Genomic DNA, 24,445 nt, shown 5'->3' with positions numbered 1-24,445 from the left:
CCCCGCATTAATACTTTTTTTTTATCTTTTCAATCGGTCGCCGGTTGTTCCCTGTGATTCTATTCCCCTTTTCCCTTACTTTCTCACGACGTAGTTTTTCTTTATAACTTCTTACCACCCCGTTCGGTCTCAAGCGTGCGTTCGCCAAAAACAAAGCTTTACTTCAGGGGTTCACAAAAAAAGGGATATTCGTATTTTCTCAAGGTTCTCCTTTTTTTCAAGATGCCTGCTGCCGAAGGTGCTCCGCAGACCTTGTACGACAAGATTCTAGCAGCTCATGTCGTGGATGAGAAGCTCGACGGCACAGTCCTTCTATATATCGGTATGTTCGGTCGAACCCAACTAGGAATTGCTGGAGTTTTAATATTAATTTGGCTTTGTGAAATAGACAGACACCTTGTCCACGAGGTCACTTCACCTGTACGTGATACTTACAGACATGTGGAAAACTTGTGTTTAGTGTATCAAAATCTAACTCAAGCTCACAGCAAGCCTTTGAAGGCCTAAAAAACGCGGGACGTCACGTACGACGACCAGACTGCACTCTTGCTACAACAGACCACGTATGTTATTACACTACAACCTCTTATATAAATCATTGATTGACTAGAAATGTGCTGACCTTTGTTTCAAGAATGTTCCCACAAAGTCCCGAAAAGGCATCAAGGACATTGCCACCTTCATCGAACAAGACGACTCTCGAGTGCAGTGCTTAACTCTGGAAGAGAATGTCAAAGAGTTCGGTATCACCTACTTCGGTTTGGGCGACAAGCGTCAGGGTATCGTCCACGTTATCGGCCCCGAGCAAGGTTTCACCCTCCCCGGTACTACTTTAGTCTGTGGTGACAGCCATACCTCTACCCATGGCGCTTTCGGCTGCTTCGCTATCGGTATCGGTACCAGTGAAGTCGAGCACGTCCTGGCCACCCAGTGCCTCATTACCAAGAGAAGCAAGAACATGAGAATACAAGTTGATGGTGAACTAGCACCCGGTGTCAGCTCAAAGGACGTCGTGCTCCACGCTATTGGCTTGGTCGGAACTGCTGGCGGAACTGGCTGTGTTATTGAGTTCTGCGGCTCTGTTATCCGTAATTTGAGTATGGAAGCTCGTATGTCCATCTGCAACATGTCCATCGAGGCTGGTGCTCGAGCTGGAATGGTTGCTCCTGATGATATCACCTTCGAGTATCTCAAGGGCAAGCCTCTGGCTCCTCCTTACGGTACCCCGGAATGGGATCGTGCCGTCAAGTACTGGAGAACTCTTCAGTCAGACCCTGGCGCCAAGTACGACGTCGATGTACAAATCGATGCCAAGGATATCATCCCAACTGTAACTTGGGGTACCAGCCCCGAGGACGTTGTGCCTATCACAGGTGTTGTGCCCGACCCTGAAACGTTCAAGACTGAGGCAAAAAAGCAGGCTGGTCGAAGAATGCTCGAGTACATGGGCCTCACCCCTGGCACTCCCATGCAGGAAATTGTTGTTGACAAAGTCTTCATTGGTTCCTGCACAAACTCGCGAATTGAGGATCTTCGAGCTGCTGCCCAAGTTGTTAAGGGCAAGAAGAAGGCTGACAACATCAAGCGGGCCATGATTGTACCTGGCTCTGGAGTCATCAAAGAACAAGCCGAGGCCGAGGGTCTCGACAAGATTTTCCTCGATGCCGGATTTGAATGGAGAGAAGCGGGATGCAGCATGTGCCTCGGCATGAACCCCGATATTCTGTCACCCAAGGAACGATGTGCTAGCACAAGCAACCGAAACTTCGAGGGCAGACAAGGTGCCCAGGGTAGGACACATCTGATGTCCCCGGTTATGGCCGCGGCTGCTGCCATTGTTGGCAAGCTTGCTGACGTCCGAAAACTGACCGAGTATACGGCTAGCCCCCATATCGAAGCTTTCAAAGCCAACACTACAACCTCGTCTGGCAAGGCACATGCCGATGAGAGTATCGAGGATGACGACACCGCTAAGGAGAGACTTACTGATCAGCCCGAAGACATCTCGCCTCATGTCAACACCACTGTTACGGAAGCTGCTGGCTCCCAGGGTCTACCCAAATTCACCGTTCACAGGGGAGTTGCCGCTCCCTTAGACCGATCCAATGTCGATACCGACGCCATCATCCCTAAGCAGTTCCTTAAGACTATTAAGCGAACCGGACTTGGAACCGCTCTATTCTACGATTCAAGATTTAAGGAGGATGGCTCGCCCAACCCCGAATTTGTTCTCAACCAAGAACCCTGGGCGAATGCCAAGGTCCTAGTCTGCACCGGTCCCAACTTTGGATGCGGTAGCTCGAGAGAACACGCCCCCTGGGCCTTGAACGATTTCGGTATTCGATGTATCATTGCCCCGTCATTCGCTGATATCTTCTTCAACAACACCTTCAAGAATGGCATGTTGCCTATCGCTATCAAGGACCAGGCCGACCTCGACAAGGTCGCCGCAGAGGCCCGCGCGGGCAAGGAGATTGAAGTCGATCTTCCGAACCAAGTTATCCGCGACGCCGCCGGCAACGAGCTTTGCGGATTTGAGGTGGAGGAGTTCCGCAAGCACTGCTTAATCAACGGCCTTGATGATATTGGCCTGACTCTCCAACTGGAAGACAAGATCCTAGAGTACGAGAAGAAGGCGTCGATCAAGACCCCTTGGGTCGATGGCACCGGATACCTAAAGAGGAAAGGACGTGGCGGCCGACTAGCCGCTAAACCGGTGCCGGTGCCCACTACTAACCGCGGACAGGAGCTTAAGGACCCTATCGACTGGTAAAAGGGATAAGAAGGGCGCTTTTTTCTATTGCGTTGTTTTACTTATATGGGTTGGCGTTTCGCTGGGAAAATGTACGGTCTTTTAATGATCGACCGACAACTTTGAAATGCAGCACTTGCTTGCGTTGATTTTAATATACTGCGTTTTACGTTCGATGAGAAACGGAACGTTACGGGATGGAATGATAGTAGTGAAAGCTACCGGTTATTTGGTAACCTTGAGATATCTCAGGTCAGGTTTAGCTATGCCCTTTGCATGAATGAATTCGTTTCTTCGTCGCTCAGAGGGTTATGATGCGGTGGATTATATAGTCCTAAATGAATCAATTGTCTTTGACAAAAACTACCTCCCACCTATCTTGCCCTTGACTTACTGCGTTGAAAAAATGGTGATCATAATCTGAGAATACATGTAACCCGTATGGTTCTATTATAATGCCATGAGCGCCACTAAAGGCTTAATAGAAGGTGATCACAGAGTTGTCTCGAGACGCTGGGCTATGTAGATGAAACTGACCACAACGTAAACATGTACCGTGATGCATCATAATAACGCGCGATTGTCTTGGGAGATTATTTTCATTCCTTTTTTTTTTTTCTTTTTCTTTTTTCCATGTATATACTTCATGTACCTGATACCTAGAAACTACCTATCTAGGTCAGGAATTTGTTCCGTTGAGATAGATGACCACCCAAGAGCCAACCGAAAACAAGCTGCTGTAAAGGACCCATCCATCGCTGTCATCACCATCATAATTATAATACATAATAATACAAAGCAGTAGCTTGAGCCACATTAATACTGTTACTATCAGCTGTAGCATACCTTCATCCCTCTCCGTCTCTATTCTCTCTTTCCTTTCCCTTATCCACATTAAAACTCGTCATTTTATATGTAAGAGAAGCCAAGACAAGGTAAGACAATCTCGTCTATCATACCTATATAGGAGGTATGTATGTCACCCCAGACTCCACAAGCAGCACACACACACACACACAAATGCCACACCTCACTTCATCACGAGCACCGTGCACGAATACCTTCTCAACACCCAGGTACCAGGCAACTTCCTATCGCGCAAGCAGCCGTCGTATATGCCGCTGATATCGGCGTGACGAGCGGCGAGCTGGCACGCGACGCGCTCCAGGGCCGGGGCGACCAAACCGCGCCCCAGGGCGCGGTAACCGTCCCCGTCCCCGTCTTCGTCTTCGTCTTCGTCTTCTTCTAGGTCTAGTTCCGCGTCTTCGTCCAGGACCAGCAGCTCGCGCAGCGAGGCCGGCAGCGCGTCGCCCAGGACCTCGGGCGTCTCGAAGTCGGCGCGGGGCAGCGCCAGGAAACGCAGGTTGGTGTTGAGCGAGGATATGGCGCGGAGGAGGCGCGCGGACGGCGACAACGACGATTCCGAGCCCGGATTGGAATTAGAATTGGAATTGGGGTTGGGGTTGAGGTTGGGATTGAACTCTAGAGCCGCTAGCCCCTCTTCGAAGGCCGTCGTGTCCAAGTAGAGAAACTCGAGGCTCTGGCCGTACCGCTCCAGAGGCTCGGCGAAACACGGCGCGCGCGAGGGCCGCGCGTTCCCGGCCCGCATCTTGACGAAGAGCGAGCGCGTGTTGCCGCACGCCGCGAGCAGCGTGGTGAGACCCCTGCTGCTAAGGCGGCACGACTCGAGGGTGATGTCGACGGGGCCTCGGTTCCGGAGATAGGATTTGGGGTGCTCGGGGAAAGGCGGAAACGGCTGGCTGCCGTCAACGGTCGTGTCTCCCAGGTTGCCCAGCTCGAGATGCTGCAGCTTCGGCAGGGCGAGGAGATCCAAGGCGTCGGCTAGGCCTAGACCGTTCACGTAGTCGCCGAGCTGGACGTGTCGGAGAGCGCTAAGCATGGCCTCCGGGCCGTCTCGCAGCGGGTTCTCGAGCTGCTCGTGCGCGCATCGGAGCACCTGCCTTGTCCGCGGCCCGCATCCCCTATCGAGAGCCGGGATCATGAGGATCTCGATGTCCGTGCACAGAATCAGCACGAACGCAAGCAAGGCATCGCCGATATCGTACAGCATCTCCGCGACGATAGCATCCTTCACGTCGTCAGGGACGCCGGGCCCAGCGCCAGCGAGCGCCTCGCGGTACCGGGCGCACAAGTCTGCCCTGGTAACGGCCGATTTCCAGCGGGTGTCTTTCCAGGGGCGGGAAGCGACCTCCTTGACAAAGTGGGAGAGGTGAGGCTTCTGGGCGAGCTTCCAGCAGAGATAGCACAGCAGATCGGTAGATCGGTGGAAGTTCCAGAAGGTTGTGGCGGCCCGGGGCTGGTAGTTCTGCACGGCGATGTGGACGTACGGACTCGCGACGCGGCACCACTTTCGACTGACCCCGCGCAGGCTGAGGATGGTGGACATGTCGGACTTGGGGTCCAGTTTATCCATGACCCCGATGAGGATTTCTTCGGGTAGGGAATCCATGTTTGATAATTCCGTATTAGGGATTCTGCCTGGCTTAGTAGAGAGGGATGTGCTGGAAATAGCGGGATATTATGATGTATTTTCTGTATTTTCAGATTTATGCAGGAGAGCGTTCGATAAGTTGTAAGAAGGTCGTCGAAAGTATATAGAAGGGATACTTATTAGTCGATCTCATCTGGGATCATACACTAGGAAATACCTAGTTGGTAAAAAGACGAACCGATGGACTATGACGAAACTAACCATCTCATCATCGTCTCATAAAAACAAAATCAACCCAGATTGCAAGGCTTGTGCTCAGCTTGCTGCAGCCTACAGATTCCTCTGCTGAGTCATCCGGCTTCCCATCCCGCGGCCGAGATGCTGTGGGGGAGGGCATCACAAAGTCTGGCCCCTGCAGCGGATATAAGGAGACTCGGCCAATAAGAGACGCTGACGCGAAGCCAAGCATTACTAGAAACCAATCAAATCCAACTGTGAATACCATAAGAACCCCCAGTCAGGTTTTTGATTGGCTACTTCCAACCAACACATGGTCGGATATACGAAATGGTTCGGTGTAAGTGTTCGGTGCCGCACCCTCGCAAGGGACATCTCCGACAGCGAATACACGTTTACATATTAGTCATAGGTGTATGCAGGAATCCGACATTTATTTGAGACCTAATATGTCATATGTACTGTATAATCTATATTTAGGTAGGTGGCTTTGATACGCTGGATTTGAAAACTCTCTGTGAATGTGACCTCAGCTTGTGAATTTGAGGCCAACTCAAGAGGTCATTGTAAGCTGTAGCAGAGCAGGTGACATTTATTATTGAACAATGCAGGTACCTAGGTATCCTATGTTAGCTTGTAGCAATCTCTTTTATTTATCCCTAGTGAAACTCGGTGCAACCTAGTAAAAAAGGAAACCTGCATAGGTAATTCTTTAGAAGTTAATACTTTTAAGAACAAGCAACTAAGTTAAGTCAACATTAAGTACAAATGCTACTTAGGTATCTACTTACCTAATGTACCTAGGTACGTGAAGTAGCCAAAAATGGACTTACATAATTGGTGCATAGGTACCTACCTAACCTGTATCAGCAATGAGCTATGTCGATTTAGGCGTTATAATCGGCCCGGACAAGATCGCAAAATCCACATGGAAATACCTATTTTAGTTAGTAAAATCGGACAGAGCACATGTCCAATCAGTAACCCTAAATGTACAACCCAAATATCCTAAACGTACAACCCATCCACTTCTGACATTAATTAAGCCACCGACAGATACACATACTAATTCGTATTAGGATAAGTCGCATCCCCAACTACATACAGAATTTACACAGTTCGCATGTTAAAATATTTTAAAGTAGAGATTTAATTAATATTTATACCGTTAGAAAGGCGTAATTGAAGCGAAACTAGCAATATGATTTTTATATTTTATATTATCAAAATTAATTAGTAATACAGGTAAGTATATTGAAAGTATGTGGTATTTAAAGTATGTGGCTTTAAGGGATGTGTGTGGCCCTGGGGGTATCACGTGATCCCCTTCTGAGCTGACCCGTATATATTTGATTATTCGAATAACTTTTGAAATACAGCATGCATTTAATTGAAAGTTATATTATTCAAAAGCTCTAATTGAGGCGAAACTAGCGATACGCTTTTTACATTGTGCATCCTTTAATTGACTGGAGATTAAATGTAAATATAGTAGAAGGCGTGTGGTTTCTGTGTGTGGTTGGTGGTGCAACTAATCCCAATACAAATTAATATGTAGGTGTGTTAGTGGCTGAACTAGTATCAGAAGTGGATGGGTTGTACGTTTAGGATATTTGGGTTGTACATTTAGGGTTACTGATGTCCAATATATGAGCCGGCCGAAATTGACCAACCAGAACTTCAACAAGCACATCTGAGTGGGTCAGCTATAAAAAAAGAAAAAGAAAGCATCGATACCCTATAAGTACCTAATCTAAGGTACTTACACAAGCAATAATAATCAAATAAGCATAGCAGGACTGTACCTATATAGGTATACAGTTCTAAGTACACAATTGGACAATCACCACTTGATATCGAAGCGAATATACCAGGTTGAATAAAGAGAATACCTCCCCTTATTATCTATCACTGTCCCAGCACCGAGTATGGTATTAGAGCCCACAATTATCTGTAAATCATAGTATCGGTATCCTATCGGTATCATCACTCTGACATTCTAGGCACTCCTAGCTTGCTCGAAGCCTCTGAACGCCATACTGAGACCGCCTATTGCCGACCCTTGAACTCATAGCAAAAGCAAATATCTCCGTCCCGCCAACGCCTAGGTCGACTCAATTATCTTCCCTCTTTGTGAAACGGAGAGATATGCACCTGTAGCTTTTCTCCGAAGCTACTGATCCCTTTCACTCTCTGCCGTCTGACCTCTTGTCTCCCTCTTTTACCCTTCCATACGGTCGAGTCAATACGCCATTCCCTAATTCTAGTAATTCCCACTTTTCCGAACCTAACCTACGGGTGACCAAACCCGTGAAATTATCGCCGATACGCCAATTACTGTTCTGGCGGTAAAACAACATTGGCCCTAGCCGACTCTATTATGACATAGTCCCATGCAGCTAGAAACACCCAAGGTGCCATATGCAGTGCTTCTATCAATAAAAAATGGACCGCTTATGCCTCGCATTCGTGCATAATCCCAGGGGTCGTTAATAAGGGGGTGTCCTGCCGGAATATAAGAAGATGGGGCGAAATGGCGCAGCACTGGTGCGGGATTGACCAAGATCGGCAAAATTGCTATTCTGATAGATGCGAGACCGGTCACACTATTTTACCTGATCTCTGAACATCATGAATTCGCGGATCTTGGCCTGGTGACCTGCGTGTGCACTGAGCCATTGCTGACGGACAGCCTGATCTTGCTCCAGCTCTGTCAGATATTCGCGTGCAGCATCGTTGCCCCCCAAAGATGTATCAAGCCATGCTGCTCCTCGTTGTTGGCGACGGATCTTGAAATACTCTTGACGGGTAGAGAAATGAGCCATGATTCTAGCATTGAAACTTTCCCACTTGTCCATATACTGATAAAAGTCCTGCGCGTATTTACTGAATTGTACTTGGTTAGGACGGACCCCCGCCGTAAGCACTGCCTGGGGTAGCCGTGGAGCGACTGGCGGAGCTGGGAACTCAAGTGTTGTAGGCTTGGGCAAATGTTCCTTCCCGAGAGGGATCTGCTCCGAAGGCATGCTCTGGAATGGCAGCGTAGTCTTCAGATCGCCAAAGTCTCCAAGCCCCTTGGGAGCTGGATCGACAAATGGCTCTACCTTTTTCAAGTCAGAGAATGTGGTAAGAAACTCGTCGGTATCTTCCGAGCCGCCATGCTGGGGAACAAAGGGGTTCGTCGTGGGAATAGAAGCCGTCTCAGGCGCAGCAGTTTGGGTGGAATTTCCCTTTGCCCAGTCTCTATCTCGCGTTGGGCTCGCGGACTTGGTTCGCACCCCATTAACGTCACCTGCTCTCCACTCTTCTCTATGGGGTTCGACAGGAATATTTCGTGCGCCATTCATCTGGGACACCTTTGGCGTATCGTTGGCCTTTTCCGATGGAGGTGAGTCGATATCCATAGCGGTTGCAGTATCCATGTTGGCTTGCGCAGATTCGGTAGATGATTGGTGGACTTCCTGCCATCCCTCGCTCTCTTCCTCATCTACTAATCCAGCTGTGCCTGCCGTCATTTTGACCGGTTTAGGTTTCTTCAGGTTTGCGCGGCGAGATGGAGAACTAGAAGTACTGCGTGGCGGTTGTGGCTCGAAATGCTGGGATCCTATCTTGTCACTCCATTCACCAGCAAAGAACCCATGTCCTGCACCATTTCCTACACCACTCTGCGCTGGTGGTATACTATCCGTCTCTGTGTATCTAGGCCTCGGTATATGACGACGGCTTATACGGCTGCGTGAATGGGGCTGCACCCTGGTGGGGGTCTGCGAATCGCTCGCTGAGGCTGTACCAGCGCTGAACTTCCAGTCTTCGGGTAGCTCATCATCAACAAACCTAGTATTGATATTGTCGGCGCTGTTGCTGGAGAGTCCGGTACCCTGGCTATGAATGCCGTTTCCGGTCGCAAAAGTAAAGCTAGAAAAGCATCTTTGGTCAGTATTGAGTCTGGTCTTCTTAGGAGACGTGACGTGTTCGAGTTCATTATAGACTTCCGGAAAGCCAGTGCTGCACTTTCGACCGTACTTGGATCGATTATTGATGAGATTATCAACAGCGCTTCTCTGCTTCTCCTCAATAGGGAGTAGGCTAGGGTTTTGCTTAAGCTTAACCCCTCCACTCGAAGGGTTGTGAACTTGGGGGGCGGGACAGCGATAGCCCGTGCTAACGGAACGATATACGTGTCCACCTGTGTCGCCGTTTTTCTGCTTGGGGTGATTGTGGTGTGGATTTGATGAACTAGAAAGACTGGGGAATAATGGTGCATACACTGAAGGACCGTTGGTAGTCTGAGTAGAGCTGGGACCTGCTACATACGCTTAATTAGCCTCAAAACTCAACAAGAAAAAAAAAGCGTCTATAAATTTAAGTTGGACAAACATACGTTTAGTAGCATCCGTTGTTGGTGGGTTCTTGGCAGTTCCTGGTCGAGGTGGCGGGTAGATACCGTTTGCTTCGGCCGTTTGCTTAGGTCCGTCGTTAAATCGCGGCTGACAGGTGCTATTATCGTTGGGCATCTGCTGATTAGTGGACGGCTTGGTACTATTGTCGAACTTGCTTGAATCTTCGGAACCTCCATCGTTACTGGAACTTCGCGGCGTGCTAGAACTTCGGGGGCGCGGCTGGGGGAAGGCTCCAGGCATTTCTGCTTTCCGGGGTGATCGTGTGCTTGCAGTTCGCCCTATTCCTAGAACATCGTCAAACAGACTTGTCTTCTCCCCACCAGGAGAATGATAAGGCATGCTTTGCCGCTCGTCCCAAACCTTCTCTCTGAATTGAGCGAGTGGATCTGGCCTTGTGGACGTGCCGGTTTCAGCCGATGTGGTATCAGCTGATGCTTCGGTGAACGCTGATGTTTCGGTGAACATGCTTGAATGTGTTCGAGTTGTGAAGTAATTCTTGCTGGGGACGGGAGGCTCATCGGCTTGCCCAGGAGAACGCGGTACAAAGCCTGTCCGCCTATTCCCAAACGAGGCTTGAGCCTTCTGCTGCTGATATGCAGTCTTAGGCGGAACATGTTCCGAGCCCGATGTTTTTGTGTCCCGCGTTGCTGACGTTGGTGCTCGACCTGGGGTCGGGGGAGGCGGTCTTCGGGAGGCGCTTGGCCTCATATTTTCCCATGCGTCAGCATAGCTCTTGCGAGATTGAGGGTCATCACGAGGATTAGCTCTAGGTGTTCGAGGCATGTTCGCAGTGAAGCTAGTATAGCGCTGAGCTCCGGATTGCGGTCGGGTAGGAGACCTCTGCGTTGTGTTTCGCGTCGGTGGCGGCGGATACTGTTTGGCAATATCCTGCCATGGATTGCCTCGAACTCCAGATGCTCTGGGATTGCGTATGGAATATGTCCTACGAGCATCGTCATATTGTCTTCTCAATGTCTCGTCGCTGAGTATTTCGTGAGCAGACTGGATAGTTTGGAATTTCGGATTCACTTCAGCTTCTCGGCCCGGATTGCGGTCTGGGTGGTACTTAAGCGCTGAAAACCAATAGTTAGCTAGGGAACGGATGTTGAGGATGTTGAGGATGTCACATGGAAAGCTAATATGTAACGTACCCAGTCTCTTGAATTGCTTTTTGATTTCTTCGGTCGAAGCACTCGCGGACAGTTCAAGATCCGCGTAATAGTCGCGAGTTTTGTCCCACTTCGGCATGATGGGCAGCTCTAGGAGGAAAGTCTAGAGCGAATGGATGTGAGATGCGACATGCGATATGGTAATAAAATCTTCTGCGCTATCATGCCAAGGCGAAGTGTTGCTAATTCGTGAAGATGGATAAGCAGTTTGATGGGAAGGTTAGGTATGTAGTTGGTTGAGTTCAGGAGATTGATTAATTTTGTTTTCGTTGATAATGCCAGGAATGGAAAATTTGGAGTAATGTACTGGACTCCTAGGCTCCTAGGCAATCAAGCACCGTAACCTGATTTGTTTTTATTTCGATACGAAGCAGGCACCAGCGTGGAAAAAAAAAAAGGAAAAAAAAAGAGTCTAAGCTTATGCGATACGTTTGAAGCTTTTGACTGATAGAAATTTCCAAATGGTTTCTAGAATTTCTGAATTTCTTGGAAACAAGCTGTGCGGACACGCGACTTTTAGGAGGCGTAAGTAAATAGAAAGCCAAGTAGAAGTTGTAAATGGTTGTAAACCTAATTAGAAGTTTACCAGTTAGTTTATCTACTCGGTATGTTCGCGTGTAACCACCTAACCGTTCTGTAGTTGTAACGGGCTGACTGGGTGACGGGGTGACGGGGTGGGGTTAGGACGCGCACAATATTAAGGTTTAAACGTGGTTTAAGGTAACAGCGATGCCTTGGAGGGTGCCTAAGTCTGCAGGAAGGTGGGATGGTGGGGTTCGTAGGGACTGGGCAGGTGGGGAACGAAAAGGACCAAGGACCAAGGACCACCTAAGGAGGTACCTTACCTGTATTGACATTTGGAAACGAAAGAAGGGAAAACAAAATATTCGAGGCTGTTGAAATTTAATGTTACCTTAGGTAAACTTGGTTACTTTGTTCAGGGGAATGTTGATTTTAAAGACTTGGTCTGGTCCTAGCGCTCGTAAGGGATCGAGGGATTCAATCGGCGACCTTGTAAGTTATAAGTAATAATATAAGAAGTGACGATGATGAAAACCTCGTGCATGTAAAAAAGTCCTTGTCGAGACGTGGAATGGGCCGTGTGATGTAGTAACCTTAGGTATGCATGTCATTCGTATAGTGCAGATGAGCATTTGTATTTGGCATTGACTCTACATAGTAATACCTGCATTATTACCTTGTAACTTACCTAATATATCTCTGTCTAAGTAATAGGTCCTTCCTCCTTATGACAGGTAAAATCCAGTTTTTACTAGACACTGTATTATATACCTACATATGTACCTAGGTACCTCTACCCGTGGTGTTTTAAACAGTAGGTACCTATACATCCAAGGCGAATGAATGCCTTAAGAAGATGATAGGAAACTCGAGAATGACGTCAACTTCTTTTAGATACCCTGCATTGGTTAGTTAATAGATAGGTTAGGTACCTTTCCCATATTCTCCGTGCAAATCGGAGAATACCTAAAGTTATAGGTAGGGACCTAGTTTGTTATACAGATCTTGCAACACATATATGAACCTTGAACCCGACAACATTCTTCTTATATCCACTTGGTGTTAGGTCTTCCAAGTTGAAAGCCTGCACAGATACCTAGGTACCTAACCTCACCAATACTTGAGTTGCCCGTTGCTGTATAAACAATAGACGAGTAATATTTATCCAGATCCAGCGCCTCTTTGTCAAGACCCTGATTTGATGTGCCTTACTACGTCTTTCGTAAAACTCCATCATCACCATCTCGCTTCAATGAAACATCAGTCGTCATGGTGCATTCATTCAATCACGTCTGTTATATTCCACAAATATCAAATTACCATCGACACCAGGAACAAAATCAAAGCATGAAAAGGCCTTAACTATTCATTTCGAGCCTAACTTATATTTCCCTATGCTGAAACCAGGCCAGGCCAACCCTATCTGCATTTTTTTAAGTTCTCATATGTCCATGAGACAGACCTAATGACCTTTCCCTAATACCTTAAAACGCCGGAACCCGCAGCCAAGCCCTCGAATGTCATGATCAAAGTAGACCAACAACACCTTTTTTTAATGCAATACTTCCTATGCATCTGGTAGTACACGAGCCTTCTTAATTCTATACCATATCTCTGCTCATTTCATAGCTCCACCCGCCATCTCGTCTTATCTTGTCCCGTGCCGCAAGGTCCTTCCGGATATCCTCTTCTGTCAGCCTATCAGAACCGCTCCAATTGGCACTGGAAGTACGAGCGCGGAACTTGTGGAATCGATCCTTGCTCTTGGCGAAGACCTCCTCCATATTTAATGGTCCTGGTGCTCCAAAGACCTGAAAAGGATCTTTGGACTCCTGTTCCACAAGCGCCTGTCGGAGGTTTGGTGAGTCGGCCCAGGACGCAATCATGTCCTTTGCGCCATCATCATAGTCATCATCTTCATCATCCGTATTAATCTCAGGCAAGTCAATCAATTCGCCGTTCTGGAACCTCGGAGAAGACCTTGTTGCAGACTTAGCCGCCGACTTAGCCGCCATGACTCCCTGAGGTCGTGCAGGTGTCTTGTAAGACGACCCAGTCGCATTTGGGTTGGCCGCAAAGGGAATGGGAGCCTTGGACACCTGAGCCATGTCCAATGGGTGTGCGGTCTTGACTTGGGTGTTGTGCTGGTTCGTCACGGTAGTCTTGAACAGGTCTCTGTTATTCAGCGGCACATTTGTATATCCCGAGCTGAACATCGACTTGGTCGGTAGGTCCTATTAGTAGTTAGCATCGTATCAATACAATTTATTAAATAGCAAATCACCTTTTTATAACCACCCGATGGGCGCACAGGCGCCCCCTTCAAGCTCGGTTGCTTCTCGACCTCAAAATCGTCGTCAAACTCATCAGTCATGCGCATTCGCTTCGGCTCCTTTGACTGATAACCAGTAGTGGTGCGGGAAGGAGCTTGGCGGGAATTCTCGTCCTTATAATCTTGTTGTAGCGGTCGTTTTCCACCCGCCTTGGTCGCATTCGACAATACCGCGTTGACTGGACGACCGACATCTTCTTGAGAACGCTGCAGATTTGAAGCCAAGCGGGATGGCGGGCGGGGGATAGCAGCTTCGGCGCGACTGTAATCAGGGGGACCGTTTGGCTGGCTTCTAGCCGCCGGCGGGGGGGCTCTAGTTTGCTTAGCCTTCTCGATCATTGCTTGTCTCTGGGCATTCTTCTTGGCCTCCGCTTGCTTTCGTTCCTCCTCCTTCTGCCGCTCAGCATCGGCCCTTCTTTGTTGCTCTTGGCGCCTCTCTTCTTCCTGCATGGCAGCTCTCTTGCGCTCCAATTCAGCCTTCGCGTCGCGTTTGCGTTGCGCTTCACGTTCCTCCTGCTCTTTTCTTCTGGCCGCCGCTTCAAGGGCTTTTGGTCGTCCCGAAGATGACGTCGAGCTCTTAAGGCTCTGTAACGACTGCTTGTGTAGTGGGAGCTGGTTAGATTTATTTTTGCCTTGGGATTGAGAAAGTGTTTCATGGAGACTTGATGATAGAGTACTATTAGACGGATGATATTGGGAATGTTGCGAACCCATATTAACGCGGATGACAGTGGGCGCCTGTTTCTGTTTTGTCACCTGCTCCTTTGCAGGCCTGACAGGCCGCTTAATCTCTCGGCCCTTGGTAGCCGAAGGAGGTGCGATAGACCGAGGGGCCGATGGCGGTGGCATAGGGTTAGGTACGTCAACCATGTCAACATCATCCCCCTGCTTCTCATCAGAGGAACTACTAGTCGCCATCTTTTCTTCAGCAGCAGGTTGTATCTTAGTCTTCCGCGGGCTAGGCCGTGCTGATTTCGATGAATTGCCTGGTGTCTGTGTGATTGTTTTCTTCTCCTGCTCCTTCTGAGACGCAACTTGCTTTTCCATCGCAATAACTCTGTCTTGCTCCTGAGTGAATACGCGAGCTTTCTCACGCTCTTTCTCGCGAGCCTTCTCGAGCTTGTCCATTTGTTCAGCCATCAGTCGTGCTTCTTTCGCCTCTTTCTCTTTACGCTTCTCCTCGGCCTTCTCCCGTTCTATTGAAGCTCTGGTTCTTCGAGACTCTGATCGCATCGGACTACCAACGCGTTCAAGAGTCTGGGCATCGAGAGCAAGACGGGAGAGATCTGGGTAGAGAGGCTGCACGTCCTTTCCTTTAGGAGAAGCAAGTGTATCAGTAGATGGAAATATTTGAAGACCTAATTTAGTACTGGAAGGCGACAAGAGCGAAGTTTTCCCCTCGGCACTAATAGCAGCGCTGCTAGCTAGCAATCCCTTGGAGCCTTTGAGGATCGACGACAACTTGTTCTTGACTTGCTTTAAGGGGCTGTCCTTTAAACTCCGTGATGGTGACTTCGTAGGCGTAGTAGGCCTATCTATTTCAGGAACAGTAGCGAGGGTTGGATTGGACGCAGAGGCAGTTTTCGTAAGACCATCCCCATTGGTGCCCGGGGCTTCTTGAAGCGGCAACACAGGGACAGACACGGACTTGTGATGACTGAAAGTGTTGGTCGCCCGTTCTTCAATTGCAGGGCGTTCAGGGGATTTATTTTGAGCTTGGTGAGTCTTCGCCACTACAAAATCACTACCGCTCACTGTGTCCTTACCAGACACGCCTTCCATTACATCGGCAGTATAGCTCTTAGCTAGCCCAGGCCGCGGGCTACGGAAGTCGGACGCATTCTCAGGCGAGCCAAGAGGCCCGATCCAATCATCGTCATCATCGTCATCAGGGAAAGCACCTGGGGTTGTGGTCTTTTTAGGTGAAGGCAGCGGCTTTGAATGAGTCGAGGACTGGGATATGGTGACTGCAGCATTTGTTGATTGAGCGACCGAGGGATCAGGGATCGACTTTGAAGTTCTGGAAGTTTGTGTTTGCGCTTGGCCCAATTTGCTGATTTGGTCCTGAAGGCGTTGAGTATAAGTCTTGTTGTGCGTGGCTGCATTATCCGGCACTGGCTGTAGTTGGGGCTCTTGAGTAAGGGGATCGTCATCAGTATCTATATCATCATTCTCATCGTCTGTGAGATCATGCTTTGCGCGTCCAAGACTCTTTCCTCCAGTATGTCGGTTATAGTAACTAGTTCGATTCTGATCTAGGTGGCTAGTTCTTGATACCCGGTTGCCAATGCTTTTATGCGTGATTGGCTCCCTTGCGGGTAGGGAAGCAAAGTTGAGACTACTCTTTCGAACAATAGGTCGAATAGGACTTGAGCTTTCAGAAGAGGATCTCGATGCGTCCTCTTCGGGTACAGTTTCCATCGCATCTCCTTCTACAACATCGTCTTGAACATCGTCTTCAACATCAGCTCCAAACATACCAGGAGCGGCTGGGCGCTTCGTGGACGAGCTTTTCAGTAAAGAAGGCGATCGTAAGGGCGAGCCTGCTGGGGTGGTGCTCTCAGGAGGACCCTCTATTTTATCAGAAGAGGTACCTGTCGGGGCATTGGCTGTGAGATACTGGGTGTCAAGATCGGCTGCGTTCGTGCCGACTGTGGGCTCTGGCGAATGAGGAACTGAGCTGGTATGTTCACGGTGATTGGGAGACGTGTCGAAAGCCATGTCGTCCTGCTTGTTTCCCTCTGAACTAAAAGGCCGTGTTGCCTCATCTTCAATTGCGTCGTAATCAACGTCCATCGCGTCCTGAGACTGGCTACCATGGTATCCAGAGTCCACAGCAGATGCTTGCTTGGTGAAAGACGCATGTTTGGGAGGAGCCACATGCTTCAAGGGACTCTCTGGCGCATTTGCCTTTGGAGGGGAGGGTTGAGGGTCTGCAGCTATTTCAATCCTGGGGGTGTTATTTCGATTCACGCTCGGCATAACAAAAGGATTCGGAGCCCCCTTAGGCGTGGAGGAAAAGATATTAGAGAGGGGCTTAGAAGTGTTAGCATTGATATCATGTAGGCTGGACGAATAGACTCACGACACGAGCTTCTCCCGTGTTTAATTTTCGGATCGTTCGAGGAGTTTTGCCTCGTAATTTACCTGGAGTTTTAAATATCTCGGCAACGCTACTGTCGTAATAGTTAGCCCCCGGGGTTCCGACTAGAAGTTAAGTGTGTACGCACATCTGATTTTCGCTAAATATCTCGGCCATATGCTCATTCAACCAGTCAAAGTCGTTTCTAGCGGAGAAGGAGAATTCCTCAACCTCTGACTGTGCAATCTGCAGAGCAGATGACCTTTCCTCCAAGATCCATGGCGCGGAGCCAACCGGCAGACGCGCCCCTCGAGGCCCGACCATCGCGAATACGTCAAGAAACGCGTCTATTCAGGCCAAACCGCGTGCGATTATTCGGCAAACCTTAACGAAAAAGAGAGAGAAAAAAAGGACAATTAAGATTAGCGTCGTTTAGCTAAGCATTGTTTGAAGATAAACACAAAAAACAATGCGGATTGGAATTAGAAAGCGCAAGTTCGGGCGCGAGTTTTGTCGATTGACGGTGGTTAATAGATAAAGTTGACAAGGGAAAAAAGAAGGAATACGCAGATACGTCGCAGTTGAAGGTAGGGATTTGTGGGTGGCGGTATCGATTGTCGACAGATCATTGGCTACAAGCAAAGTGCATGTAAACAATAGGAGCTTGGACCATTAACGCATTAGCGGGTTACACCGCGGGGAACCTTCCACTTAAATGCTTTTCTGCCCCGACAGCCCGATAACTCCAATAACCCCCAATAATTAATACGTACTATGTACAGTTGCCAAGGCTTCTGTTCTTAGGCATATGTAGGTACATACCTACCTCAGTGGCTTTACCTTAAGTACCTAGGTATTTCCATGCTGCGGTTCAACTTCATCCAGAGCAAAAGCACAAAACCTTACATAAACACAAACATAAACACACCTACCTACCTACCTAGGTAAGTAGTATATTATAGGTATTCAAACTCTCCCAAAGTCGAATAGGAAGTGCCATCTTCAAGCTATCTTAGGTTCCTAGAGGCATACCATCAATCAGCTCATACCATCCATCAACCGGCCGATGCCCAAATCGTCATCGTTTCCAAGATCAACAATGTTATCATCACCATCTTCTTCCTCCTCAGGATCAGGGATCTCGTCCCAGGCCGGCATCTCCGACGTTTTGGAACTGTACCATTGACGCTCTCTCGTATATTCGTTCGCATCTCCGCCCCTTTCCGCAGCGTCCATCTCCTCGCCGACCTTCACCCAGCTCCAGAAATTCAGCCTCGTCTTGTCTTTGAGCTCCTCGCCCCGGAGCGCCTGGTAGTCGCCGTACTCTTCCTCGTCCTCGTCGACCTCGCCGACCTCCTCCACCACAAATTTGGACCCGCTCGACGGCCCGTACCCGTACGGGAACCACTTGGCCGCCCGCGCGAAAACGGCGGCTTTTTCCCGCTGCACGTCGCCCGGCCAGCGGACGCCCTGTAGAAGCTTCGGGTGCCTCGCCTGGTTCGTCGGGACGAAGCTCCCCGGGTCTCTGGGGAGGTCCTGGAAGTGTTCGTGATTGTCCTGGCCCCAATCGATGTGTATCACGTATATCGGGAGGATCTGTGCGCTGTCGAAGACGATGTACTCGAGCCCCCGATTAGAGACGTGGGAGTCCGCCCCCGGGTACGCCTGGCTCTGGTCCCTCCAGTTGTCCTCGCGATGAACGTCGGCCGAGCGGCCCATGATCGTCGCGCATACGAGAAGCTTGATCCCAAAGTACTCGTTGGGCTTGGTGGCCTGGCACGCGTTGCCCGTGTAGCTAAGCGAGAAGTCTGCGTTTGGAGAGCTGTAGATCCCTTTGCCGTATGTCGAGCCGCAGCGAACCCCGTGCGCTTCCTTCGTGCCCGGGTTCCTCTGACCGGGCTTGAGAAATCCGTAGCGTACTATAGATGGCACAAGCTGTCTTTGGGTCCCGTGGAAGGTCATCTTTGGCTTCACGAGATAATCTACATATACCTCTTTTCGTTTGGCGTGGTGTAAGCTGGCGGGTACACAGCCATGAAGTGTTACTATAGAGTATTCCGACAGTCTCTCCCTTATCTCCATCTGCTTCTTGTAGAAGCTTCTGGCCAGGTCAGACCGTATAACCTCTTCCACATGAAGAACTCTGTAATAGGCCGGGATCTGAGCACATATTTCCTGAGGGGTTTGCTGTAAGAAATGATATGCTGTCTCGCTAGATGTCATTATTGAATTTGTCGGCTTTTCCTCAAACGGAAGGGGGTTTGGGTTTGACCGAATACGACGGGTTGGCTTCTTCGGAAGCGTCTGGCGCCATGATCTCAAATATGTCCTTGTTGCTTTGGCGAGCTCATAAACCGCCATAGCGGGCTCGAAAGCACCATATGCGCACTCTTCCTGGCTATTCCATCTTGATATATTGTTGGTAACTGCTGCGGCTTCTATAATCTGTCTCAGCTGTGTGCGGAGTTCAATCACTGATTCTCGTGACAATTCATAACTCTCGAGATCCCAGGTGACAGACGCAGCTGGATAGAGGGGCTCAGCAGTGATACGTAAAGTCAATTCGTCGTAGCTAAAGACAAGCTCTTTATCTAGAGGCCGTGTCATTTGTTCGCTGTTGTTTAGGAATCCATCTCTGATAAGTTCATCAACCTCAAAGTCGCGTAAGAGAGATAACTCGACAAGGTCATCCTCGCTCAATTCAGTAGCATCAGGCATTGTTATTGGAGAGATCCTGCCACTGGATGACTTTCTCTTCTCCTAAAACAAATTCGGATTCTTGATTTAATAGGCACACGATAGAAAATGATGAATAAAAAGAAATATATATAAATATTCACATCTTATAATTTGATATAAGACCATCTTTATTGATTCGACCGGTGGGTTAACACTTTTTTATTTATTTTGCGGCCAGGCGGCGAAGCAAACTTTAGGTGCTGACCGACCATAGATCCCATCCCGTTGACTCATAATGATGAGTGAGTGGTTCATCGTTTTGTTTATTCTTTAGTTCCAACACCACAATTTAGCATTATGCGTGTAGTAAAGATCATCATTCATTAATCAGACCGCCGCCAGCTATGAGGACCATACCGAGAGCTGAAAATGAGGCTTTACATTATGTAGCTAGCCTACTAATTATAAGGCGAAGAATATGGACTTATAGATACCCGAACCGCAGAGATCAGGTTAAACGTGGGGATAAAGAAATAAGCTGGATCGAGGATAGATATAGTAGTCCTACCTTAAGAGGAAGGATTCAAGTTCGGTTTAGCATAAGAAAACGTGGAGAAATGCAACCATATAAACAGAGGATCTGCCGAATACAGACATGGCCGCCGTTTGATGCATGGCTAACTGGTTCGACGATCATCTTAGTCGCACGATATGGCACAGCTATAATGTCTCTCAGGTAAGTCATATAAACAACACGTCGATTTACATTAGAGCCCCATTCCCCGTTTAGTTTGGAAGAAAGCGAGTCGGTTTCTAGATAACTACCTAGGTTAGGTACCTAACCTAGCTACCAACAATGAAGTATAGGTTTCCATCACTCTTCATCGCGCTCAGTGCTGCGCCACTTGCTACCTCAGCTTCCCTCATAAGTGAGCAAATCGACTACGGCTCTTTGCACTGCCCTGAAGACGCCCTATCCACCTTGGTGACGCCCACATACGGCACTAAAGAAGCAATATTCACCATCTGCTCTGAGCTTGTGATCAACGCGAGGCCGCTGACCGCCTATAACGCAATTCTGGATTTCAAGTCGTATCCGGGATGGAACTCGTTCATAATCGACGTAGCTCTCCCGGACAACGTCACGTCGACTCCGGAGGATATATACGTTGGCATGGCGATGAAGTTTACCTCTAACGGCTTGATTGGGGGGCTCAACACCACTAGCACGGAGGTCATAAGCCTGCTTGACGCGTCTGGCGCCGAAGGCTATCTCATCAACGCGTGGCATTACGACGACGGCATAGGCGGCGTCGGGTCGCGGGCAGAGCATCCAAATGTCTTCGTCGATTTAGGGAACGGGTCGACGCGATACCTCTCTTACGAGACGTATTACGCGGGTTTGACTACGGGCACGATAGCTCTGCTGAAGCTGCAGCTACAGCGTCAATGGGATGTCCAAGCTAACGACTTAAAGACGTATGTCGAAAGCCTTTAAATTCTACAATGGCATCCGTTAAGGAATGCTCAAACATAGTCCCTAACTCCCTCCCTACCTACCTCCCAATTATTACGATACTACCATTATAATAGGTAATCTACTATGATGTACCTTCATACAACCAAATCAGCTATCACACATACCTCATCTGGTTATCCTCTACATATCACGGTTTACTTGGAGGGAACTAAAATAAGATGGATTTGAAAATCCCGTATTGATAAATCAAAGCCTGTGTGCCGACTTGGGCATTTGCTGCGCCCGTGACTACCAAACAAGAAAGCCATATGTTGCCCGCAATCAACCATGTCCCCTGGGTTGTGCATTCCGTGAAAACCAACGCCACCCTGTTTGTAGGCTCGTTGCGCCTCGCATACTGCTCAATATCACAGACAATCACCTTCCCTCGTGGATCTCCCCTTTATGGTAGAGCAGCATTGCTCGTCTCCAAATCCGCATAATGAAGTGTGAGAGTACGCTATAGGGTGTGTCAATATATTAGGTACGTTTCTGATACTAAAAGCATCGCTTTGTCGTAACTTACTCGCTCTTTTCGCCAATCCGTCGTGTTCCAGATGATGTAGTAGCCCTCTTCATGCTGGGTACTGAGAATTCGGGGTTGCATTAGTTCGTCTTTAGTCAACCAGATCTTCAGTTTCTTATGCCATCGCCAGGCACGGTTGTAGCTAGGGAGTATCAGTATCGCGAAGTCATCAGGTCGTTAGAACCGTGTCTTACAGTTCATGGGCAGCAAGATGCTGCTTGACATCTCCAGGACAGCTGTAGAAGATCCACATCAGAGTTTCCTCGTTAAAATTGCTAATCTTATTTTCTAGAGGCTGTACGTTATTCACGTTATAGCACTCTGGAAGTCTGAAGTCGGGAATTGCGGGTCGGGGAATGGAATCGTTGAAAAGTGAATATATTTGCGTAGACAGTAGCCTAAGATTTCATCAATAAAATACTAAAGGGGGGGAAAGCGACGAGGATCTTACTGGGGCGATGTAAAATCTATGCCTAGTGTTGTCGGGTCTAAGCCTGTAACAGCTGCATTGTAGTCGGGATAGTTGTTCATGAGGGTACGAAGGCCCTTAATCCCCCACTTATCAATGGGTGCCATGCCTGCTAAAGGATCATGTGCGGACGGGGATTGATCGTCTTTCTGATCACCGTTCTTGTTAGAGGAAGCATCGTTGCTGCCTATAGCACCAATAGCACCAAGTGGATTCGAAGTTGCCGTCTCTTGCGCAGATGACTGAGAAACTAAGTTGTCCTGGAAACCAGGAGGTTTTTGGCGAGCCTCATCGTTGTTGCCAGTTCCAGCGCCTCGAATATCTTGTGGTCGTGAAGGGCCTATTAACCGGTTAATGTACAGTGATACGATTATAAACGAAAAAGACAAGAAATATATAGAGAATCCCCATACCTGCAGCGGCGGATCCATCCGGCGAACGAACATCTGTTGTTCGGTTGTTGGCAGACAATGCGTTAAGTAAGCCATTGCCTGATCGAGGACCCTGGAGGGAACCGGGGGCGGCGCTACCTTGGGCGCCAAATCCGAGGGTCGACATTAAATTCGATCCACGCTCTTGGCCAATATCTCCATTGCCGTTTCTGATATTGCTATTATTCAGAGGCGGAAACTCATCGATGCTATTAGGTTGAGGTTGCGATGTCTGAGCCACGCTATTCTGGCTCCCAAATCGATACTGGCCTTGGCTGGAACTCATCCTTGAAGGTGAGAAGAAATCGTCCTGCTGAGTATGTTGAGCGGATAGTGGAGTAGGCTGTTGGTTCCTCTGTATTGTTCCGCTCATGCCTCTTGTTGCTCCTGTCGACCATAAAGAACTAGCACCTGCGCTTTGTAGTTGGGAGTTGTTCGAAAGTGACGGAAATTCGCTGCTAGAAAAATTAGCTTTGAAAGACGAAATAAAACTTCACAATGATAGGCAACTTTAACGAGATATGTGCTCTCAGGTTTGGTATGATAAGGATTAAAGATGCTTGTTTACCGGGTGGCATGGTCTACAGAAGAGCTGGGTATAGGCAAGCCGTCTTGATCTGTTCGCCCAGCCACAGTAGCATATGATATGTTGGCATCTGGAACTACCAGCGGCGACGGTGACGGGGCAGTAGGAGTGTCAGGACGTGGAGTACGAGTCTTAAGTATAAGCCTTGGCTTTCTTGCCTTGTGACCCGGCGATAAAGAGGCCATACTTTGTAGCTAGCTGTCTGAAGTGGACGGGTCGGCACGCAAGAGGAAACAATGATTAAAAAAAAAAGCGTGTAGAATTGTGCTTGGGGTTCGAAGTTAGGCAGTTGTGTAAAAAGGTATACGGTAGGCGGTAACGGGCAATAACGGGGCTAAGGTGGAATAAAAAAAATAAAAAAAGGGAAATACCTACGAGAGGTCCAAAGGCGTTGCCGGTTGTGATCCGCTTAAACTCTGAGCAAAACTGAGGTTTCCTCCTAGTTGCCTTGACGACGTTTGCAGGCCTGCACCACCCATAGGAACACCACCAAACGCCCATCCGGCTCCGTTATTCGCTTTTATGCGACAAAACATCAGCTTCGGATCCTACAATTTATAACACCTTGATCCCGCGACCATACCTAATTTCCCGTTTGGTAACCTATTAGACACTGTTCTACCTGGTTGTTGAGGTTGTTGCTGACCTCCGAAACCAGTCGGCATCCCTCGAAGGGTTTGTGGCACGGCTCCTGAGGATGTTCAGTATTAGCCAAGTGTACGAAGTATCTTTATGAAGCACGATGAGTGAGACGGGGTATCAGTTAATTCGTGAGAAGAAGGATATCTATCTGTTATAGAACTATTGCGCAACAGTTAGGTACTTGAGGTCTCTCCGCCCCTCTAGACAAGGCTGACAGTACAGTTCGAGAAGGCTGAGAGCCAGCACGATGTAGCGAAAGCGACCTTCTTGTAGCCCCTACCCGTTACCCTAGGACTTCCAATGACCTGATTTAAATATTATACAGCTGGGTAGTGGGACATGTAGAATCGGTCGAGGGAGATCGGAGGGTGAATGGCGGAGCGCGACAACGACGTGGTCGACATCACGATCTAAAGCAAACAGGCGGGGCACGCGAGGTAGAGGGAGAGAGGGTCGGGACTACCTGTTCGGTTCATGACTACGATGCCACGCTAGAGACGTCCTTATATGAACTCCGTATAAGATTTTGGAGGGGGGGGTTAAATCGTCGTGATCGGTCGGGTTATCGTGTGGAGGAGTAGCTATCCTTTAATGATGTTCTATTTGCGAAATGGTAAATGTGGATTCACGAAGCTTTGCGATCGCAG

The 24,445-nt window shown here is 48.7% G+C and overlaps 6 protein-coding genes across 6 annotated transcripts; 2 read left to right on the top strand and 4 right to left on the bottom strand.

Annotated features, from left to right (window-relative positions):
- Positions 1-222: 222 nt before the first annotated feature.
- On the top strand, positions 223-2,773 carry F4812DRAFT_450035 (aconitase family-domain-containing protein; the record flags this gene model as incomplete). The annotated part of the gene is made up of 4 exons (XM_047936043.1): positions 223-322; positions 389-420; positions 489-563; positions 635-2,773. The coding sequence occupies 4 exons, from the start codon at positions 223-225 to the stop codon at positions 2,771-2,773; spliced, it is 2,346 nt and encodes a 781-aa protein (XP_047793073.1).
- Positions 2,774-3,136: 363 nt separating this feature from the next.
- Positions 3,137-5,568, bottom strand: F4812DRAFT_418885 (uncharacterized protein). Its single transcript, XM_047933292.1, has one exon. The coding sequence runs from the start codon at positions 5,220-5,222 to the stop codon at positions 3,783-3,785; it is 1,440 nt and encodes a 479-aa protein (XP_047793072.1). The 5' UTR covers positions 5,223-5,568; the 3' UTR covers positions 3,137-3,782.
- A 2,356-nt stretch (positions 5,569-7,924) lies between these two features.
- On the bottom strand, positions 7,925-11,384 carry F4812DRAFT_277565 (uncharacterized protein). The gene is made up of 4 exons (XM_047930974.1): positions 10,993-11,384; positions 9,823-10,914; positions 9,708-9,747; positions 7,925-9,356 (listed from the first exon to the last, which is right to left on the bottom strand). Exons 1-4 carry the CDS (start codon positions 11,087-11,089, stop codon positions 8,048-8,050), a joined length of 2,538 nt encoding a protein of 845 aa, XP_047793071.1. The 5' UTR covers positions 11,090-11,384; the 3' UTR covers positions 7,925-8,047.
- Positions 11,385-12,493: 1,109 nt separating this feature from the next.
- F4812DRAFT_418879 (uncharacterized protein) lies at positions 12,494-17,591 on the bottom strand. Its single transcript, XM_047933291.1, has 4 exons — positions 17,095-17,591; positions 16,950-17,040; positions 13,817-16,900; positions 12,494-13,766 (listed from the first exon to the last, which is right to left on the bottom strand). Exons 1-4 carry the CDS (start codon positions 17,268-17,270, stop codon positions 13,134-13,136), a joined length of 3,984 nt encoding a protein of 1,327 aa, XP_047793070.1. The 5' UTR covers positions 17,271-17,591; the 3' UTR covers positions 12,494-13,133.
- A 2,274-nt stretch (positions 17,592-19,865) lies between these two features.
- Positions 19,866-21,314, top strand: F4812DRAFT_277422 (uncharacterized protein). The gene has a single exon (XM_047930973.1). It carries the CDS (start codon positions 20,482-20,484, stop codon positions 21,121-21,123), a length of 642 nt encoding a protein of 213 aa, XP_047793069.1. The 5' UTR covers positions 19,866-20,481; the 3' UTR covers positions 21,124-21,314.
- A 10-nt stretch (positions 21,315-21,324) lies between these two features.
- Positions 21,325-24,417, bottom strand: F4812DRAFT_418868 (uncharacterized protein). The gene is made up of 8 exons (XM_047933290.1): positions 24,262-24,417; positions 23,740-23,847; positions 23,532-23,673; positions 22,553-23,025; positions 22,122-22,479; positions 21,865-22,068; positions 21,671-21,812; positions 21,325-21,604 (listed from the first exon to the last, which is right to left on the bottom strand). Exons 1-8 carry the CDS (start codon positions 24,272-24,274, stop codon positions 21,548-21,550), a joined length of 1,497 nt encoding a protein of 498 aa, XP_047793068.1. The 5' UTR covers positions 24,275-24,417; the 3' UTR covers positions 21,325-21,547.
- Positions 24,418-24,445: the final 28 nt, after the last annotated feature.

The sequence above is a fragment of the Daldinia caldariorum genome, assembly GCF_022478825.1.
Source record: "Daldinia caldariorum strain CBS 122874 unplaced genomic scaffold F4812scaffold_3, whole genome shotgun sequence".
Taxonomy (NCBI): domain Eukaryota; kingdom Fungi; phylum Ascomycota; class Sordariomycetes; order Xylariales; family Hypoxylaceae; genus Daldinia; species Daldinia caldariorum.
Note: the sequence above shows the minus strand (reverse complement) of the source record. Positions and strands in the feature narration are given on the sequence as shown.

Excerpts from the sequence above, each read along its gene's own strand:
- F4812DRAFT_418885 (XM_047933292.1), bottom strand. The coding sequence starts at position 5,222 with ATGGATTCCCTACCCGAAGAAATCCTCATCGGGGTCATGGATAAACTG.
- F4812DRAFT_418879 (XM_047933291.1), bottom strand. The coding sequence starts at position 17,270 with ATGGTCGGGCCTCGAGGGGCGCGTCTGCCGGTTGGCTCCGCGCCATGG. Across the intron at positions 17,041-17,094 it reads ATATTTAGCGAAAATCAGAT|TAGCGTTGCCGAGATATTTA; the intron begins GTGCGTACACAC and ends CTATTACGACAG. Across the intron at positions 16,901-16,949 it reads ACACGGGAGAAGCTCGTGTC|CCCCTCTCTAATATCTTTTC; the intron begins GTGAGTCTATTC and ends AACACTTCTAAG.
- F4812DRAFT_418868 (XM_047933290.1), bottom strand. Across the intron at positions 23,026-23,531 it reads GCAACGCCTTTGGACCTCTC|CGAATTTCCGTCACTTTCGA; the intron begins GTAGGTATTTCC and ends TTTTTCTAGCAG. Across the intron at positions 21,605-21,670 it reads CGGATTGGCGAAAAGAGCGA|CGTACTCTCACACTTCATTA; the intron begins GTAAGTTACGAC and ends CACACCCTATAG.
- F4812DRAFT_277565 (XM_047930974.1), bottom strand. The coding sequence starts at position 11,089 with ATGCCGAAGTGGGACAAAACTCGCGACTATTACGCGGATCTTGAACTG. Across the intron at positions 10,915-10,992 it reads AAAGCAATTCAAGAGACTGG|CGCTTAAGTACCACCCAGAC; the intron begins GTACGTTACATA and ends ATTGGTTTTCAG. Across the intron at positions 9,357-9,707 it reads ACTACCAACGGTCCTTCAGT|CTTTACTTTTGCGACCGGAA; the intron begins GTATGCACCATT and ends ATGCTTTTCTAG.
- F4812DRAFT_277422 (XM_047930973.1), top strand. The coding sequence starts at position 20,482 with ATGAAGTATAGGTTTCCATCACTCTTCATCGCGCTCAGTGCTGCGCCA.